This window comes from Gymnogyps californianus, chromosome 1, assembly GCF_018139145.2.
Source record: "Gymnogyps californianus isolate 813 chromosome 1, ASM1813914v2, whole genome shotgun sequence".
NCBI lineage: Eukaryota > Metazoa > Chordata > Aves > Accipitriformes > Cathartidae > Gymnogyps > Gymnogyps californianus.
The window spans coordinates 90,925,187-90,945,713 of NC_059471.1; the positions used below are offsets into that span (position 1 = coordinate 90,925,187).

At 41.0% G+C, this 20,527-nt stretch overlaps 1 protein-coding gene across 1 annotated transcript; it reads right to left on the reverse strand.

Annotated features, from left to right (window-relative positions):
- Positions 1-322: 322 nt before the first annotated feature.
- Positions 323-2,803, reverse strand: NR0B1 (nuclear receptor subfamily 0 group B member 1). The gene is made up of 2 exons (XM_050914146.1): positions 2,203-2,803; positions 323-860 (listed from the first exon to the last, which is right to left on the reverse strand). The coding sequence occupies exons 1-2, from the start codon at positions 2,801-2,803 to the stop codon at positions 616-618; spliced, it is 846 nt and encodes a 281-aa protein (XP_050770103.1). The 3' UTR covers positions 323-615.
- Between the last annotated feature and the right edge of the window lie 17,724 nt (positions 2,804-20,527).

Here is a 20,527-nt window from a genome sequence, read left to right on the forward strand (position 1 = left end):
AAGTTGGCAAAGCTACTTTAAGTCTCAAAATATTCCTAACCCATTTTCCCCATATGGAAGAAAATCTTAGGTGAATATTTTCTTTAATATTCTTTATAGACTTCAACTCTGTTAAAGTCAATAGAAGTTGTTCACTGACTGCAGTAAGCCTTTGATAGAGCCAGTATTTGAACTATGAGCAGAATTGACTACAGTACCGTATTTTAATATTACTGAAATATGCGAAGTAAATGGCTTGTTCATTCCCCCTTCTGTATGCCAGCTAGGTTTAAGATCTAAACCTAGACTGCTGCTTATTTTGAAAAAGCAGGGATTACTCACCTTGAAAGTACAATACAGTGTGATCTTTATTCAGAGACATGGTAAAAGAACAGCCAGTCGACTTTGGATATGGACATTCTCCACAACCTTAAAGCTTGCTTTGATGACTGTAATCTTATTCCAAAAACACTGTGTTTAATAAAAATTAATTTCAGAACTTGAAGAATATTTTATTATGGAATACAAAAATACTATCTATGTAAAAACAATAAGTTAGTTTATTTACAGTACTTTACACTATTCTGCTCTAGGGCTTCCTTTGCATTGGATTTATTTTCATTATTTTACATGCCTTTATAATTTTGCACAAAGCATTTCCAAAAGCATGTCATCCATGTTCACTGCTCCAATAATGGGCCTAAAGAATAGTTCAGCAATCACATTAGCATTAATAGATCTCAACAAGGATAGAACAACATTCAGCTTGGCAAATCTGGCTTCATCACCTCTGTGAATGAGTCTGACATGTTCATTTAGAGCTTGTTGTGCTTCCCTCTGCAGTCCTTCAATGTACTGTGTACACTGCAGTCCAGGTAGATCTGAAAAGAAAAATCAATTATTTTGTTTAAATAGGTTTTGTCTATAAAACATTCTTCTTAACAGAACTACTACTAACAGCTTACAGATTGTATTTATCACTCAAGGAATGAAACAAATGAAATTGCTAAAGGACTTCTTGTATGCAGAATCAACGCGCCAAATTTTATAGGGCAGTTCAAAATCTTAATATGTTGGTGTTCTGGGTGTTCAATACTCTTCTTCACTGCACAAACTTGAAATACAACGTTTGCCAACATTCACTTAAATGTTAAATAAATTAGCTGATAAAACAAAAACTTTGATCGAAGAATGCTCGCCAAAGCACCTTTAGAGTGACAAATGCAATCTGTAAACAGCGGGGAAGACAATAAAAATAACTTGTTAACTTGTTCACTTCCACAAAATGCGTTATTTGCATTTATGGCATCTTTTGACAACTGTTTCTGAGTAGCTCCAGATTACAAGTGGCAAGAAGCATTAACTCCAACGTACAACAGAAAGTTTCCTGGTGAACCATAGTACGGATACTGAAGGACAGAGTGCAGAATTTCCCCTTTTCAGTCTAACTAACAGTTCGACAGTGGGAGCACAGGAAGAGCCATGTCCCACTTTCACACGATAGTGGCATATTTAGAAAGTGCCGTATCTAACCTGCCAGCTACCTTTCAGGTAAGTCACCGACATGATAATCAATCACTTGGCAGAGCTGCATCTACGGAAATCTTCACAAAGAGAGGTGATGGCTAAAAAACCCTCCACCATAAATGCTACACACAAAGCCGAAACAGCACTTTGTTCCTGGAAGCCCTGAGCCTTGTCTTGCCTGCTTTCCAGGGCGTGCAAACCTCCCGGGGACAGCACGCTCAGACCCGCCACCCCCAGACGCCCGGTGACCCGCGGCGGCGGGGAGGGTCCCCCCGCTCCAGCCGCCTCCCTCGGAGGAGATGCCGCCAGGCGGCCCGCTCAGAAACGAACAGGGAACCGCTGCTGACTCCTAACTTCCCCTAAGCGACTGTCTCGGGTTTGTTTTGTTCGCGGAAAACCTCTGCGGAAGGCGCCAGGCCCCGGGACCCCCGACCTAGCCGCAGCCGGACCCCCTCCAGGCGATAACGGCAGGCGGGGCGGCCGCTAACGGCTCCCTGCCTGCCACCCGGGGCCCTGAGGAGGGGACAGTGGGTGAAACCTTCCTCCGCGTCCCCCTCCTCCACCACCTCTTTCCCCCTGAGAAAAAGGCCCTGGTCCACCCCGCTTCGCTGGGGATACAGGTGGGCGCTCCGCGCTAGCCCGCTCCCCGGCTCCCCGTGAGAGGAGAGACCCCCCCCGCCCCGTCCCGTCACTCACCCGGGTTGAAGAGCACCGTCCCCTTGAGGTAAGCGTACTCTTTGGTGCTGATATCCAGGCTCCAGCACTTGGCCAGGAAGCCCTTGATAGCCTGAATCTCGCCGGCCGAGGGCAGGTGCGGGCCGCCGCCGCCGCCGCCGGCGGGGCTGTGGTGCGGCCGGCCCGGCGCCGGTTCCCGCGGCGGGGGCTGCTCGCCCTGCCGCCGGGTGGTGAGGATCCTCTGCAGCATGCTGGGCTCCGCGCTCTCCACCGTCTCGAAGTGCACCCGGTCCTGCGCCAGCCCCAGCACTAGCAGGGGCGCCCAGCAGCTGCGGACCAGCAGGAGCTGCTCGTCCAGGGGCAGCTCCTGGAAGCAGGGCACGTTCTGGACGAAGCGCAGCGTCTTCACCAGCACGGCCGAGGCCGCCTTGCATGCCACCTGCGGGCTCCTCAGGGCCACCCGCCGCCGCGACCCGCACGGGCAGCCGCGGGACGCCTGCTCCCGCCTCGGCCCCTGCCCCGCCGGCGACGCCGCCCGTTCCTCGCTCCTCAGGATGTTGTAGAGGATGCTGCTGTGCCGCCTGCTGTCCGCGCAGCAGCGGCAGCGCTCCACGCACGCCATGGCACCCAGGGGCTACGGCACCCAGGGGTGGGAGCCCAGCTGGTAGGCTCGGCGGGGCGGCAGCGATCCCTGCCGCCTCAGCCCGCCGGGAGACGAGCACTGCTCGCCCTCTGCCCGGCTCTCAACTTATTTATAGCCGGCGGGGGGGGGTGGGGGGGTCTGGAGGTGTGTGGGAGGGTGGGGGGGTGTGGGTGTCTGGAAAAGGGGGGGGGGGGAGATAGGAAAAAAGAAAACCTTCCTCCTCCTCCTTTCCTGAGACGGCGCTGCCTAGAGGGAGCCGGCGAGCCGGCCGCACCTGCCTATAGGCTGCGGCGTGACGAGCGGCCAAACGCCCCCATCCTCGCCCAGTGCGGGGCGGCGGGACGCCCCTTCTCCCCCCCTCCCGGGCCCCTGCCCCTTTTTATATTATCCCGGGCTTCTTTGAGCAGGGCAGGGCGGGACGAGGCGGGCAGCTGACACCGCCCTCTCATTTTGCCCTCACCAAGCGCCACCCCCGTGCGGGGCAGCTCCCGCTGCCGCCGCCCCCTGAGAGCCCCGCGGGGCCTCGTCGCAAAATGGCGACCGAGCCTGCGGCCCTCCCGGTGTGTAGCCGATTGGTCTGAGGCAGGAGAGGGAAAAGGTGTATTGGGGGGAGGGAGGGCGGAATCGGTCCAAAGAATAAAATTCCCGCAGGAGGGGAAAAAGGAGACGCTGCTAATGATACCAAGGGCTTTTGCATATGCCTGTCCTAAGTGCTGTCCCATGCGCCTAATTAATACCTTAGTGCTGTTGTGCAGGGAGGGAGAAGCAGGCATGTTCCTGCCCAAACTAGGGTGGCTGTGTGAGGCTGGGGGGCAAGCAAAGCTCCATCAGGGTGCCCTGGGGCTGGCACCCCTGCAGCATCTATGTGGATCCCCTATGAAACCATCCTCCATGAATAATTCCCTTCCTCTGCTTTGCAATGTGTGGCCCATCTTTCTGATCTCTTGTTGTTCCATCCATCAGTTTAAAACACTTCCATTTTTCTTTCAGGCTCCGCTTGTCCTGAAGTGAATCTTTCCTCCTAGACTTAGATACTCACTTTTCTCAGACCCATCTCCTCCAAGTGGCATATGGACTCCAAAGCAAGGAAATAATCCTTCCAGGCCTTGATGTTTACAGAGGAGGGATAGGGGAACAGTGATTGTCCAAATGTGATTTTACTCTTGAATGAAAAATAAGCACATTTACATTCTCGGTTGGGCTAACTAAAAGTGGGTGCAGCAGAGAGGAGTACTTGATCGCTACGGAAAGTAAAGAGTTACTTCTGTGTGCTGCATATGGGCTAAACCAGAAACATTTTACATTTTGTGTGATCTGGAAGAACCTTGGCAAAGATTTAGATAGAGAAAGTAGCCAGTTGCAAGCAACTTTCTGTACGTGCTCCATCAGTATCTGCTACCAAGGGATGTCTAAATCACCCCTGGAAAGCCATATTTCTTTCAATAGAAGTATGCATGTTCTTTACACAAATACCATTGAGTGCTTTGGATTTGTTAGAAACAAAATGACTTTAGGCTGGATCTCAGCAATTTCTTTTTCCTGTGAAGTCAGTCCTACCCTATCAGTTTACATAGGTATAGAGTCATATAGTCATTTCTCTCTAAGTATTTCTTCACAATTGGACTCAGAAGGGATATTCTTTACAAATGGCACAAAAGGCACTTTTATATAAAGCTATATAAAGCACTGGTGAGTTATCTGCCTCAAGTAAACCTTGTTTTCCAAATGCAGGTTGTCCAAAATCTGGATTATTATACCTTTGGTTTTACTTATGAAATGCATGTTTTTCCACAGACACAAATATGATAAAGCCCTTTATTGGCTTTGCAGTAGTGGAGAACTGTTACACTGCACCAATGAAGTGATGTCTACAGTTTGCAGACAAGTCAGTTGGGTCCCTGGAGTAGAAAACAATGACGTTTCACCAAACATCCTTTAAGGAAAAAAAATCCTTAGAATTCCAAAACAAATTTAATAATATCAAATGTTACCAAATTTTTCATTTGAAAAGTATCACGCTAATGGGAAAACATTTATTTGTCTAGTACATTTCCTTGCCATTCTAGATTGTTTCCTGTTATATTCATCAGTGTTTTCTCAACATTGTTATGTTAGGACTTCAGAAGGTTTCTTTTTGCCTTTTTAGTCTTTTTCCTTCTTCTTAGTTTTTTGTGGGTTTGGTTTTGTTTTTTTTAGGGAGAGGGTCCACTAACTTCAGAGATAAATCTTGCCAAGTTTTAGAAAATGAGTATCTGTAAGGTTTTAGTTGGCTTCACTAGCACTTCTCCCATCAGATACATATTACTAGACTGACTGTGGAATCTAACTGTGATTTTTATGAGCTTGTAACTTGGAAGGTATCTATGGGAAAGCCTGGTACAGCTGAGACTCGGATCATTGCCTTTGCAGTTTCAACCTTGGACTCCAATTGTGGGAACGTTCTGCTTCTTATGGGAGGATGCTGCTTACACAGGGCCATAGACAAAGGCAATATTTAACTCCTATACCAGGTCTACAATAGAAATTTTTCCTGATGTAGCAATATTGGTTGCAGGTGTTTAATTTTTCAAGGCATTTCTCTTTCAAACAAGTCTCAAATGTAAATGCAATTCTACTGTCCTGTAATGATTTTGCTGACACAGTTAATTTTCTAAACCAACTTATACAGAAAGGCTTTGTCTTTGATAACTATGTCAACATGGGTATCCCATACTGAAACTGAAACTTGATTTACTATGCAGTGCCAGAAATTACATTACTGTAGTTATAAGTGTACCTCCTTCTCTCATAAGTGCATGTAAGCACTCACTTCTCTCTTTCTAACTCTTAATATATCTTAATGTATCCTAAAGTACATGGCATTTTATTCAGGGTAGATCATCTCTTTCCCAGCTAAAACATCAAGAATGTCCTAGAAATACTTATTAGTGTTTTTCATATTGATATTTAGCAATTTGAACAGTCTTTACTTTCAGGTGTGAGTTCTGCCTGTCCATAGCATTCAAGCTAAATTAAAGGCAAAAATGTTTTCTATTTAAAACCAAAAAGAAAACAAAATCCCTTACAGACAGGTAATTATGTTTTGATGGAAAATACATGAAAACACTTTTAGCAAAAAGTGGATGTGTCCGATTTCTGCTAAAAGATCTAATGTTACATGAGTGTTACCAAGCTCCTTGTGGTACAGTCATGAATAGATTTACATGCTTCCGGACAAAGGATTACTTATTTGTGACTTTTTTGGTTGTTTTTGTTTGCAGGTTTTTCTGTGGATTTTTTTTTTTAACTCAGACAAAAGCCTTAGATATGAAGGTGATACAGTGCAGTCTTGGCAGTCTTACTGTTTCATGTTGCTCTTCAGTGTCTCTGTATCACTCATCTGGTAGCACATTTGGTTCTTGGCCAGAGGGCAAGACTTCAGTTTCAGAACAAGACCAAACAAGCATTTGTTTTTATGCCATCAGTGCTTTAGTACATCATTAGCTTGAGAGAGAGCTTTTTTTCCAATGGGGAATTGGATCCTGATATCCTCTAAATGCATACTGTTCCTTCCAGTATAAGTGCTGAAAAATAAAATTTTATCTTAAGATCAGATGTAAAACTGAGACTCAATTTGGTGATTAGCACAAGAGAAGTTAACTTTTTCTATGGAAAAAAGAAGGGTTGAATGTGGAATATGTTATGAGGATATGATTAGCAAGATGTCTTTTGTATAAGAGAAATACTCCATTAAAACAAAGTTTTGGAATTTAAGTATATTGGTGTTTTTCATGTGTTTCTCATTGTGACTGTCCATTTGTTAGACTGACCACCATTCATAGTTGTATGTTACTGGGGTGTTTACTTGATAATAAGTGGGGATTAAGGGAAAAGTATCACCATGAGCAATGTTCTACCTATATGCTGTTCCATGTATTCCTGATAGCACTGTTGCCTCCTTCCTTGATGGGCAATGGATTCCTTGGGAAGATCATATTGGAAGCCTGGTTGATGCTGCCTGAGCCAAAGACGGTTGATGTGATTTAGACCTTTCTGCCAGCTGCTTGAAAGTAGATTATGTCTAATCTGGTATAAACTGTAATGATATAAAATCAAACCTTCAACATATCTTAAACCTGAACCTGCAAAAGGGAATTTCAGGTTTTTTTTGGTTTTTTTTTTTGGTCAGATCAGTGCTTTGCGTCATGTGGCCATGGCATTTTGGATACAGAAGTAGGAATCCTGAATTTAAATTTACTGTTATCGGACCATGCACTTCACTGTCATATTTCCACTTGCAGATAGCCAATTTAAGCAGGCCTTCACATGTCCCAGACCTTTTTTTCTCACACCCATCTACAAATTCACCTTAGCTAATGCAACTAGGTTTCTGGGGAGGCAAAATCAGGGGAAGAGAAGCAACACTGTAAACTTTTTCCAGATAAAGGCACTCAGCTCCTTCCCATTAAAAAAGATTAATTGATCTTTGGGCTCTGTAAAGACCTGTGGGTCCCAGCAATCTAAAACCATTTAGGTATGCTGTTGGGGGTTGGCCATTTCAGTGTTTAAATACAAGTAATTTATTTTTTTGTCCAAAGTGAGTTCATACGGCTCCCAAACATCTGCCAGCGTGGCATGCTTAAGGGTGCAGTCCCGTAAGACCGGCTGAGCGAATCTGGTAGCTCATTGGAGCTGAAAGAGATGACTCCCACAGACGCACTTGCTGCCACTGCTTTCCTTGTGCCAGCTCTGGCACTCACCTGACTCCTTGGTGAGCCAAATCCTTTTACTAACGTGGCAGCATTTTTATAACAGTCGTTACAAGAATGGTAGCAGAGAAATTGGATACCTTGAAATGTGTTCTCCTTGCTTTATTTTCCCCAGAGATGCTTTTAAAGTTTCTGCCCAACCTGACAAGTTGTAACACTCATGTGATATGGCAGAATTCTGCTTGCCTGAATCAGCAAAAAACCTAACCCATCAAGAAAAAACATGTAGTTTTCTGCCTGTTTACTGAACTGAACTAATTCAGCTAGGGATCAGATGAGTGCCAGAGCAGGTGGAAAGGAGTGGCCTGACCTCCCTTCCAGGAGCGGGAGGAGAAAGGGGAAAGAGCAGGATCACCGCTGCAAGCCATTATTCCGCTCAGCCACCAAGTGGAACTGCGCTCTCAGGGAGGTAAAACCCTAAAGCTTGAGAGCAGAAAAACTAGGGGTAGGAGAGAGAGGGCTTGTAGCAATCTTTGTTTTTAAATTAGTCTTTTAAATACCATCTGAAATTGATCTGTACTCTTGCTAATGGCACTTGGATAAGGGAATTGTGTTATAAAATATTAGTGTAGAAATAACTTTCAATTACTGAGCTTATTACATTTATTTGCCTTAAGGAATACATTGCTGATACAGAACAACAGATGAGTAACAAGCAAAAAGCTGGCAAATTAAGCTCTTTAATACACTGTTCAAGGTTGTGGCATAAAGAATAAAAGGCATTCTAGCACTACCGTGGCAATAGACACTATGTATCCATTACCCCAATTCTTACGTTGAAATTTCTGTATAAATACATATGTTATTGCAGCTGATTGTCTGAGACTGACAAGTTCACAAATACGCTTACATTTGTGAGTAATATCATAGGATATGCTGCTAATAAAAAATTTACATTTAAATAGGCTTTTAAGTTATCATGCATTTTATCTGAAAATCAATGTGAGGGCTTTTAAAATCCATACATCTTTCCATAGGTTTTAATTCAGACATATTTCACCCGAGTCAGATATTTAAAAATACCGTCCTTCTGGTCAATCAGTGATATAATTTCTCATTAAATCAGGTTCATGTTATGGTATTAGAAAATTATTAGTTTCCTTTTTACCATTCTTCATTCATGAGTTTGACAGATGCATAAATGATTTATAGGTTCACCGTAAAATCTAAAATCTGTATCTCAAATATTTATGATCTTCAAATAACTTCTGCAGTTCTTTGGCTACATTCCTTGCTTCAATCACAATCCACCAGGTTTCTAAAGCTATACACAGTCTGTAGCTAACAGGAAAATCATTTGGCATTCTTTTCTGCTGGCAGACAAGATAGACTACATCTTCAGTTTTGTCAGAATAATCAGGTGAGCTTACCCTCTGTAAAGACAGGATTTTGCTAACCTAGATCATTTCAACAAAACTGGATTAGGGAGTGACCTGGCAGTTGTGTTGGTACATCTAGTGTACTTGGCAGTCATTGATAGCCCAAAGTACAGTGAGAAGTGCTAACATCTCAATCTATCTCAGCTGCAGCCAGACAACATCTTGGCTAGTCTGAGGTTCAGCAAATTTGAGGCTGGCTGGAACCATCAGCTCCCCTTGTTGAACTTCCTGAAGGCACTGTTAAACACTGAGCTTTTGTTGACTGAAGTACAACTTCTGCTCATCTCTATGCCTCTGCAGGAAACCATTCAATTTTGATTTGAAAACTCAGTCCAAGAGAGAAAAGCCCACCACCCCACTGGCTGTTTATCCAGGATTTTATCACTCTTACTATATAAAATTAACACTGTGCTACTACTTTCCAGATTCAGCTTATCACTTCTAGGCTCCTGATACACCTTTCCCTACTAATTTAAGAACACAGGAATTGTCCCTGTCAATAGTAACAGATTTTAGCTTATAGACAGAGCTTGCAAACTAACACTTTGAACGTTTTTTTTTTTCTCTTAAGACCTATTCCATTGATATCCTTTGTGGCCATTGCAACACTTTTGCCAATTTCTAACACCCTTTGAGGTGTGGACATCAGAACTGCGCAGAGCATTCCAATTATACTGTTCTCACCAGTGCTACGGAGACATATATAGTCATTCCCCAACTCACATTCATTACTCTAGGCCTCATACATTAAAGGATCATATTAGCCTTTTTGAGTCATTATTGTACTGGGAAGTCATGTTAGGTTGCTTGTCTGCTGCGACTCCCTGTATAATTTTCTGATCTCCTTCTTTCCACAACAGAGCTGTTTATTAACAGAGGCAGGATGCCTTTCTTGTTTCAATTTTGCATTTGGCTGCATTATAATGCATTTCATATAAACAGGTCCAGCAATCCAAGAGGAAAGTGTTTTTGGCCTAGGATTACTTCTCTTCATCACCACTGATCATCATCATCCAAGAATGCCTAGGCATCCTTTGAGTTAGAGATGGAAATACTCTTCTCGATAAGTGTGTTTTGTCCATTTAACTTTGTTAAGTCCTTTATTGGTACTGCATAGTGCTGATGTTTCAATTGGTATGTCACGTCACTCAGCAGAATGCCTTACCAGAAATCTAAAGAATGTTGTATCTGAGTGGTTACTTTTGGCTGGACCTAGACAGAGTGGTATATTATAGTGTACTCTGTGATCCCCTTGTTCACATTGTCCAGATCAGGGACTTTGCCACAACACCCTATACTTTTCTTTTTATCCATGCACGCAGGGTGCCATGGCCCTAAGTGAGGTGCAGAGTTTCTGCAACATCTTTCCCCCCACCCTTAGGGTTTAGCTGCCTGTGCTCAAAGCCAGCTCTGATACATGCAGTTGTGTAACCTTAGATCAGAGCTATGTGAGACAGAGCTGTGAGAAGCCTTGTTGGGGGCCTCCCCCACTTTGTTCAGGAGTTGTTTTTATGCTCAGACCCTTGCTCCTTGTCTGAGCTATGTCGTAGATATGCCTGTGCCTGGCCCTGTATTTTGCTCAACCTGACTTTGACCCCTCTGCCTTGACTTCCTGGCTTGACCTTAGACCTGCTACCGGCTTGCCTGCTGATCACTGGACTATGGCCAACCCTGGTCATCGTCACTGGACCTGCTCCGCTCTACTTGTTGAGGTACTGTGGGAATGCACACCTTGTTGATGAGGAAACAGCCCCTGTCTGCCTTGTTGTGATCCTCAGCCTCTGGCTCACCTTCCCTTGCAGAGAAGGCTGCTCCTGCTGCTTCCTGACACAAGGCTACTTCCCATGGACACCAAGGTGCAGGAATAAGAAGGGAAGAGGAAGAAGTGCTGCACGCTTGGGATTCACCCAAATCAAGAGCTGGACATTGCCGGTCAAAGAGCTCAGAAGTACTCTTGGCTCTGACAGTTTAGGCATTCTCAGAATCAGCTAAACAAAGATGCAGTTGGGTAGGTTTGCAGGTAGAGTGTAACTAAGAAATGTAATGACAAGCAGAATTGCAAGCCTATAGTGAACCACTTGAATTGTAAATCCGCCTTGGTTGGTAAAGAATGCAGGCAAAGCTGCAAACTGCTTCCCACTTTGTGCTGGGTATTAAGATGTGGATACTCAAGCCATTTCAGAACCTTGAAGTGGTAATTATCAACTGTTAAACAGGCAATAAGTATTAAGATACTGTGGATAGTATTGCAAAACTGTTAACATTGATTCGACACTTGCCAATTATTTTTAAAAATACCTTTGTGGTGTTGCTAGAACACAGTGACTCACTACAGTAGTCAAATGTATGTCTTCTTTTACAGTAACTTGCTTTCATTATCTCAAATCCTTCAATTGTTTGACTTGTATATTTTTTTTTTTTTTAGCTATTATCACTGCCTTCATAATACTTCTTGGCAATAGCTCTAGATGTGTTTTTTCTCAGATGCCCTCTTTCACTTTTCCAGTAGTACATCGATTTTAGTATAATTCCCTTTGCACCTCCAGAGCTGTTAAAACACATTGTATATCTTCTGCTGCGTAGCTTCTAGTATATGTGATTGTAGATATTACTGCACCAGGCACTTCCATCTCAGATGTGCACCCCAAGCTTTGCACTGATACTACCTTGCAATGCTTACTCTGTGACCTTGCATCATTGGAGAACATCATAAGCAGTATTTCTGAGGAAAAAAATATTAGCCAGGTCAGCAGAGTCATGTGGACAGATAATTTCACTTCTCATTATCACTAGCTGCAAAAACAAGGCAGGAGAAAATGACAGGACTTACAAGTCTTTGTTTATTCATGTCCTGTTTACATGTTGGACTGCATACACCCTCTTTACTGTTCGGTATTAATTAAACACTGGGAGTAATACATTGATACTTTAAAATCTTTTCATTTTGTCATCTTTTTAGTCTTTCAAAAACTTTGCCATTTTTAATTACACTGCAGTATCTTCTTGAAGAGTGGTAGATATGTGAATGAGCTGTGGCTTGTTCATGATACTTTTTATTTAATTACAAGGGTTACATTTTTGAGTGTCTGAGACTGGTCAGAGTACAGGAAAGAGATCTGTGCCTGGCTGTTACCTTGTTGTGGGCTACCTAGTTTAGACTTCTTAAACAGTCAATTTAAAGAAGGCATGCACTGAAGCTATTTGATTCTGTAAACAACTTCTGTTGAAGGGTTAGTACTGAAGTATTGTACTTTCATAAGTGTGCATTTCTTTAGTGTCTCTCTCTCTCATGTCAAACCCTTGTTTGATCTCTTTACCCACACAATTGGCTTAGCTGAGCAGTAAGTATGAACTCACCTAAAGAGCTAATGGTTTATGCTTCTAGAAGACAGAGTTGATGAAGATGAAAGCAGAGCTGCTTAGCACTAATTCTGTAGTTCCTCTGGATAATGAGTTCAGCACGGTAAAGCAGAAAATGCTTTCATTATTTTTTGTAGCAAGGCCAGTTTGTTCATTGTCGAATCTTTGCTACAAGTTCTTGTACCTGCCATCTCATCTATCTTCTGCAAAAAATCTTTCCAGTGGAGAGGGTTTAACCTCACCATATCTCTATGCTATTGTATTTACAGAAAGGTTACAAGTAATTTGCTGGAGAGAAGAGGAAGAAAATTTATTTAGGCTCCTCATAATTGAAAAGTTTCATGTAATGCATTGTGTTAGAAAGACGCACACAGTATTATGAAAAAAACAGAAAAGAAAAGAAAGGAAAAGAAAGGAGAAAAGAAAAAAAAAGGGAAGGAAGGGAAGGGAAGGGAAGGGAAGGGAAGGGAAGGGAAGGGAAGGGAAGGGAAGGGAAGGGAAGGGAAGGGAAGGGAAGGGAAGGAAAGGAAAGGAAAGGAAAGGAAAGGAAAGGAAAGGAAAGGAAAGGAAAGGAAAGGAAAGGAAAGGAAAGGAAAGGAAAGGAAAGGAAAGGAAAGGAAGGAAAGGAAAGGAAAGGAAAGGAAAGGAAAGGAAAGGAAAGGAAAGGAAAGGAAAGGGAAAAGAAAAAAAGATAAAAGAAAAGAAGAGAAAAAAAATTAAAAAGATAAAAGAAGAGAAAAAAGAGAAAAAGAAAAAATAAAAGAAAAGATTGTGAGAGTTTGAATCTTCTGACGCTTCTCATGTCTACAGACTTGAGTGGTTAGGCTTGCATTTTTAGGTTCACTTCTCAGAACATTCTGAAACCTCTAAATACTGAGATAGTAACACTGAAACCAGTAGCATAAATTTCACTTAAAAACCCACACGAATCAAGGATCATATGGTATTTCAGAGTTAATTGTTCAATAACGGTGTCATAGGCAATCAATTTAATAATGTTTAGATTGTTCTGCCATGAATACTAATCAAGCAATAAAGGAACTTGATTTAGAACTAGAAATTAGTGTGTTTCCATGAGAGAATGCCATTTATATTATGTTAACTTTTGGATAACGCATGTTATGTGTTATTGTTTTTGGATTCGCTTAGAAGCAAAGATGAAAAAGAACCTACAGCATTGATGTATATATCATCATTTCATTTTGGTTCAGAGAACTGAAATAAATAAAATTTTCTTATGATTTAATAATTTTTAAATTAATATTATTGGCTAGTGTTACACTCCTGCATTTGGTGAATATGAAGAGTTTGTGGGTTTTTCAGTGACCATGACAAGGAGAAGGTAGAGACACTGAATGCTGAATTAAAAGAGGAGGAAGTTTGTTTATCTTTACTGAATTGTCTGCTGAGGGATTTTTTCTGGATATGTAGGAAAATGCAAAGCATTGAACAGAAAAGTTACTGAGCAAAAAATTGTTAGTCTCCAATGTCCATACTAGCGGGTTTAGTTCAGAGGGGCAAGCAAGTGAAACACAGGCATGTTGTTGCTAGGTGAGAAGCACCCATGATGGAGGAGAAATGTGTGAATGAGCGAAAGAATAGGTCACTGCAAAGAGGGATGAAAGGCACTGTCACTGGATGGTGATGGAGTAGCCATAAGATGTACATGTGAAACAGAAGATGAAGGACAGTAAGTGGGCACGTTGAGGAAAACTTTAACTTAGAAAACTGGAAGTGGAGAATTTTGACGTGATGAGAAATAGAGAAAGGAAAAGGACAAAGAACTGAAAATACAGTAGAGCTTGCAAGAGGAGAGAGACCTTTTAAGGACAGACAGAATTAAGATAGTTGGTCCATAGAAATAGGAAAGATTCATAAATACATTTCCCTTTATTCTCCTTTTTGGTAACCTGTTGTTAGGGGGTTTATTTGGAAACAGGATAGGAAGTTGGATTTAGAGAAGGAAGGCATCCTCTTTTTCTCTTTCCAACCTGTAGAAACCATACTTCACGTACCTCTCTGTTTCTAGTGAATTTTTACTAGAAAGTGACTATTTCGCTATTTTACTAATTTTGCTATCATCTCAAGGCATGTCTTTCCAGGTTTTGGCTTTGAAACTGCGGTTGCCATAGAAGAGGAAGATTGGGAATTCCTTCTTTCACACCTTCATCATTTGTTTTGCTTACCAGTATGCACCATGCAGAGGGTCCATGTCAGGAGGAGAAAAAAAAAAAAAACCAAACTAAAATGTCATCGTTGACACTTCATTGTCTCTTTCTTGCATCCAGAGACATATTCAGTTTAAATCTTTCACTCTTTTCAAGGACAAGTTTTCTCTGTACACCTGTAATGCAGTAAATCACATCATTACCTTGGACTTTTAATCTCAGAACTTCAGGAGCATGGTCTGAGAATGAGAAATGAGGATGTTGCTGATTGTAGATGTTAATATCTAAAACTTTTAGCAATTACATGAGGGATAGTTTGGAGTAAAACAGCCATGTTTACTTTTGATTTGAAGTATGACTTCTTTTAATTAGCTATGTTTCTGTCCTTACAATAACAGTTCCCACATAAAGCATAGAAAACTTAATCTGATATTTTGTAGCTTCTTTCTGCTTCTCTTAAAGCAAACTTGTGTGCTTTTCTTTACCAAACTTGACAAGGGTTAGTCCTTTACACACACAAATCCCAGAAGTTCCCTGGAGACCTCCTTTTCCTCTCAACAGTCTTCTTTCCTTCCACCTCCAAATCCCATAGCAGTTCAGTCTTTGCCAGTCTTTCCTGGTAAGCAAAGAGCAGTTCACTTTGAAGCAAGTCAGACTATAATTAAAAATGTGGAAAGAATTAAAAATGAAAGAGGAGAGAGAAAAATTACCTTACTAAACTGAAACTGGGTGAGTGGTTTTTTTTTCCAAGGTCTTGCTTACCAAAGGGTATGAAGAGTTTGATTCCCTTCTGTGGTAGATGCTGAACTCCACCTTGATTCATGGCATTCTTCTGTGATTACTGGAATTACACCAGTGTTAGGGCTGATGTAAAATTGCAGTGCCTCCGACTGTTGAAAGAAAGTCCTCTAAGGTTTTATCCACCCCACAAAATTAAGAGTAGTTTTAGTAAGTCTAGAAGGAGTAGAAATGACATGATGGAAATTACAGTCACCGTCTAAGTCCTCCAGGCGTCAGTTATATCACCTTCATGCCTATGGCTAAATTAAAGCTACAGTGGTTTCACATCTTCATTTTGATGAGTAGGCATACTCCTAATATCTTTTATTTGATCCAACTAATAACTACAGCTCCCTGATGTTATGAAGCAACATAAAAAGGAAATCCCATGTGTTCCTGGCATATGGTGTCTATGCTGTACTGTGAGACTGTAATTTGGGAAGGATGATACACTACTAAAAGAAAATCAACAGTGTTTTTCTAAAACATTTAAAAGCTGAGGTGGTGTTGCTGAAACACCATCATTTCATGTCTCTGTTGCTGACACAGCTCATGTTGAAACAGTTTTATTAAAGTCATTACAGGGTCAATGGAAAATCTCCATGCATATCTGAAGTATTTTGAGTGATTTATGTGAGTCCATGGATATTCATTATAATGATATTCTTTCATGTTTCCATTGACAGGCAGAACAATGTCACCGGTAATGTCCAAAATAAATTATATCATCGTAAAGCTGGACCTTAAATGCAACGAAATTAAATTTAAGATAACTCTTAAAGTTTGACAATTAAGGAAAGTTAAAGGACATATTTCAAGTAGTACTTGTCACCCTAAATTGCCCTGCTCTGAGTAAGTGTTGACATGCAGTAGGCTTTGTGACACAGAAACAGACATATCACCTGTAATCTGTGCTATAAGTGTGAGGGAAAGAATGTAGTGAGAGAGCCTATTCTAAATTCTCTCACATTGTCTGGTTTATAGGTACTCTGTATCAATACACTGTTTTCAATGCCATGTGTCTCAGAGTACTGCAGTTTTCTGTATTAGGTGTTTGCTGTTGTCCGTAGCTATGAAAAGATTCTCTTCAGTGAGGGTTCACGTGTAAGTACTCATCATTATCCCCAGCAATTCTGCAACTGGCCCCAATAAAAATATGGAGTGCTCATGGATTTCCTGATGCAGTCTGCTTTTATATTGTCGTTTATGTAGGATGGTGATAACTAAAGACTGAGATAAGAGTGCCATTGTGCTTAGGAACTCTGTAGCTACTAGTAAGAGACTGTGAACAGTTTGGCACAGGGACTATCATAATTGACTGAAGAGGATCAAAGCCAGAGAGGACAAGCAACAAAGAGGTGAAATTATTTGCCTGAGGTTATTTAGCAAATCAAAAACAGAATTGGGAAGTAAATCTGCCAGTGGAATTATGGCTTTGTTTAAGCCAGGAGCAAATTTTCCCCCAGATTCAATGAGGCTAAGATTCATCCCGCATATTATGGCTTCCCTGCTTCATTCCCCATTCCACACCAGGCCTAGCATATGCCTTAATTTTAAAATATCGCAGGCCATATTCAATACAGTATGTTCATTTGGCTGAACATACAAAAACAAATTGGAAACTTGGTTCTCTAATCAGCTGAAACAGCCAATTTCCTCATCAATGAAGCATTGAGAAATGTGAGCACTATTCACAAAGGTCTGAATCATGCTGGCTATTAAATGTTCTGGATCAAAGTGCTCACTTTCAGAGAGGTAGTGGAAGTTAACATCAATGGAGTAATCAGCATTTCTGGTACCACCATCGGGAACATTGGCCTATTTGTCCTCCGCTGATGATGTGCCAGAGCCCTTTCCACCCAGTAAATATTCCAGGGCAGATTAAATTCTGCAAAACTTCCCCTTCCACTTTCCTTAATCTGCTTTGTTTCCTTGTGTGGTGGTTTCATGCTGGTGTTTGTTCTCTAAAGCCGGAATTTTTCTCTGAAAATGCTTGTGTAGCCATTACAGGGCCCCTAACTTCAGGATCCAGTCATATCTGTAGTTTTCTCCAAAACATAGAAGATACTATCTAACATCTGTGTCACATTTCTTGAAAACATGCACTGTTCCTGGGGAAGGGGGGATGGGGAGAAAAAAATACAGTTAGAAAAGCTGGATAGGAGGGCCTGTTCTTTCATAATCATCTGAAGCCATCAGAGTGTTATTTTAGTTCTTTGTGTTAAATTGCTTAAGTTAAATGAAAACATAAACAAACCGGAAGAAGATCAAGCAACAGAGATAATCCAATGCAGACACCTAGCATTATGCTGAAATTAAGCATATGCTTAATATCCTCAAGGACACTATCTGGAAAAAAAAGCCAACATTGTAAGACTCCAACTTAATACACACAATTTGCATGCTATTATCCTTGATTTGACTGTTAAAAATGAGTGAAAACTTCAGTGATTTAATTCAGTGATAAATAGTGGGTTAATGAAGGAGTGACTTTATTTTCCCAATTTAAAGCAGTACCTGCATGATAACCTTGTTGTATATCAGATATCTACTATCAGGGCATGTAACTCCACTCAGCCCAGCGATTTTGGTCAGTACAGTTTAACAGTCCCATAGTGACCTGAAGAAAACAGGTATAAAAATAATGAACCCTGGAGTTATGTATAGAGAAACACATTGCTCTTTGCTTTAGCAACTTTACATTTGTTTAGCTTCTTCATTGCAGGCCAAGAGCCGTGCAGAAGGGAATGGAAACAAGATGGGTAGAATAAGTAGGCAGAGCAAAATTTGTATAGTTAAAGCATATCTACAGTTTCCCAGTAGATAGAAGACTGTTTGCTGAAGATCAAAAGATTTATTTGGTACTTAATTGTATGTAAGAGAGGTGATTTCTTTTTAATTAAACATGAAATAGAGAAATGTATGCCATTTTTTTATTTCCATTAAATTCACCCTTAAATGAGTGCTTCTGACTGAATTCTTTTGTTTACTTTTTTCAGTAAACTGGTACAGTTCTGCTTTACTTTAATTAGCTTTATTACCTCTATGGTCATACGGTCTTACACACTTAGTCCTTTTTTCTGGAGCTGAGAATTAAGTGCTTAACTCAGGGCAATGGAGAAAATCTAGTTCAAGAAGCAAACCAGCTTTTTTATTTTGTTTATGCCGTGAGAAAAGAAGCAATTTCCATAACTTTCAGATTTGTGTGCCAAGGATGATACTAAATTTGCCTCGGAAATATGTATTCATACATATCACCATATGGATGTACTTTATCCATTCTGAAACAATGCAGGTGTTTCTGAAGCATATCATGACTGTATTAATGAATTGAAAAGTTCACGATCTGGTGACTGCTGAAAAGTTCATTGCTTTCTTAAAACACTCTAATCAATTAGAGTGAAGATCACAGAGCAACACAGATTCATTTGATTCACTACCAGATTTAAAGATTTTCATAGAACTTTCTCTGCCAGCTTTGATTTTCTTTTTTATTTAGATCATAGAAGTGTGTAATAAGAATACAAGTCCATTTCCCAGTGGTTACAGGAGTGGTATTTTTGAAAATGAATAGGTAAATGGTTTGAACTGGTAGCTCAATGTTCAGTTTACCAGTTTGGGGATGCCCTAAATCTTTTGGTTAAAAAATAAGAACACTGAATCAAATCCCCTGATTTGGAAATTAAGGGGGGGGGGGGGGGGGGGGGAGAAAAAAAACCTCAACAACAACAACAACAACAAAAACCAAAAAACCCAAACCCCCAGAAAATAGTTTATTTTAAGAAGTGATGGAAAAAAACATCAGGATAACAAGAATGACTGAAAAACAATTCATGACCTGCAGTGTGATTCAGACAAATAGTTGTATCAGAAAGTTGTTCTGACAGGTTGTGAACACCTTGATTTGCCCTCTACCTCATTTTATTTTGACTTTGAGAGCCATCCATCATCCCTCCCTCCATCCATCCATCCACCCACCCATCCATCCATCCATCCATCCATCCATTCCTTTCCCTCAATAACTAGTGTTTTATTTTATGGCTAATGTTTTTGATGTCTTTGAATTAGTTTCTACTTAATCCTCTAGTTACGGTGAGTTTTTTATTCATTTATTCAGAGTCTGTACAGTACAAAAAGGTCATAGGTGAGCCAAGTCCTAAAGGTGCTCAGCCAGTAATCAGGGGGAGCAGAAGCTTGACCAATGTTCATATATATTGCATCCTACCTTTATGGGGTCAAGTTAGTCCCTAGTTTTCTATGTCACATTCTGTGTTTTATCACGATTGTTAATTGCATTACTTAAGGCCCAAACCTGTGGAAAGTTCTGTCAGTGCTTAACTTTAGGCATGTGATTATTTTCCGTAAATTCAAGAAATCTGCTCTAAGCATGTTTGCAAACTTAGAATGTTGGAGAACATGCCTTTGTGATGTAATTAAATTAAATTAAACCTCTCTCTCTCAGTTCACCGCTTTATCATAGCCTTGCAATTTAGTCCTGTAATACCTAAATTCAAACCAAATTATTCAAACAGATTTGGATATTTGGCTTGGTTTATTCCTAATTGCTTGGCTGCACTTCTGCTAACAGACATTTTCACCAGTGAAATAGAGAAAATCTACCTGTCTTGCTGGGCTTTTTCTGCCCTGGCTTCACTCACTGGGAACAGATGGGAATGGCACAAAGAGGATCTTAGAGCAAAAGAAGTTCTAGCAAAAGAATGCAGAAGACACATTGTGCATAGCTTGCATATTCATTACAACAGTAGACCATTCTGTTACTTAGAAATCAGAACTGTAGAAACACTACAATATGTTGTGTATGAAAAAATCCAAGATCACTAATAGATAAACTAGAGATCTAATCAATTTTGCTTTCTCCCGCACCCTATATTTATGTCGCACTAGGCTGTGTCTAGTGTATACTAAATAATCCATGTTCATCTTTACTCTGACCAGAGTATTAAGTTCATCTTTAAAGAAAGGGTAATTGACTAAAATAAAATAGTGTACTTTCTTGTACATTCTCACTTGTTTTAATTGGATGCTCTCCACCCTGATGGTTGGCAGTATTGATTTTTAACTGATAATAGATGCATTTCTATAGCTGACAGGTTGCAGCACTTGCAGCACTGCTGTCAGAGACTGGTTTCATGCACATAGTTCTTTTACTACTTACAAAAGCTTATCATCCATATGACGTTCAGGCCTGCAGTTACAGAGAGTCTGACACACACAAATTGCCTTGGTTCTGCCACACATTGGTCAGAT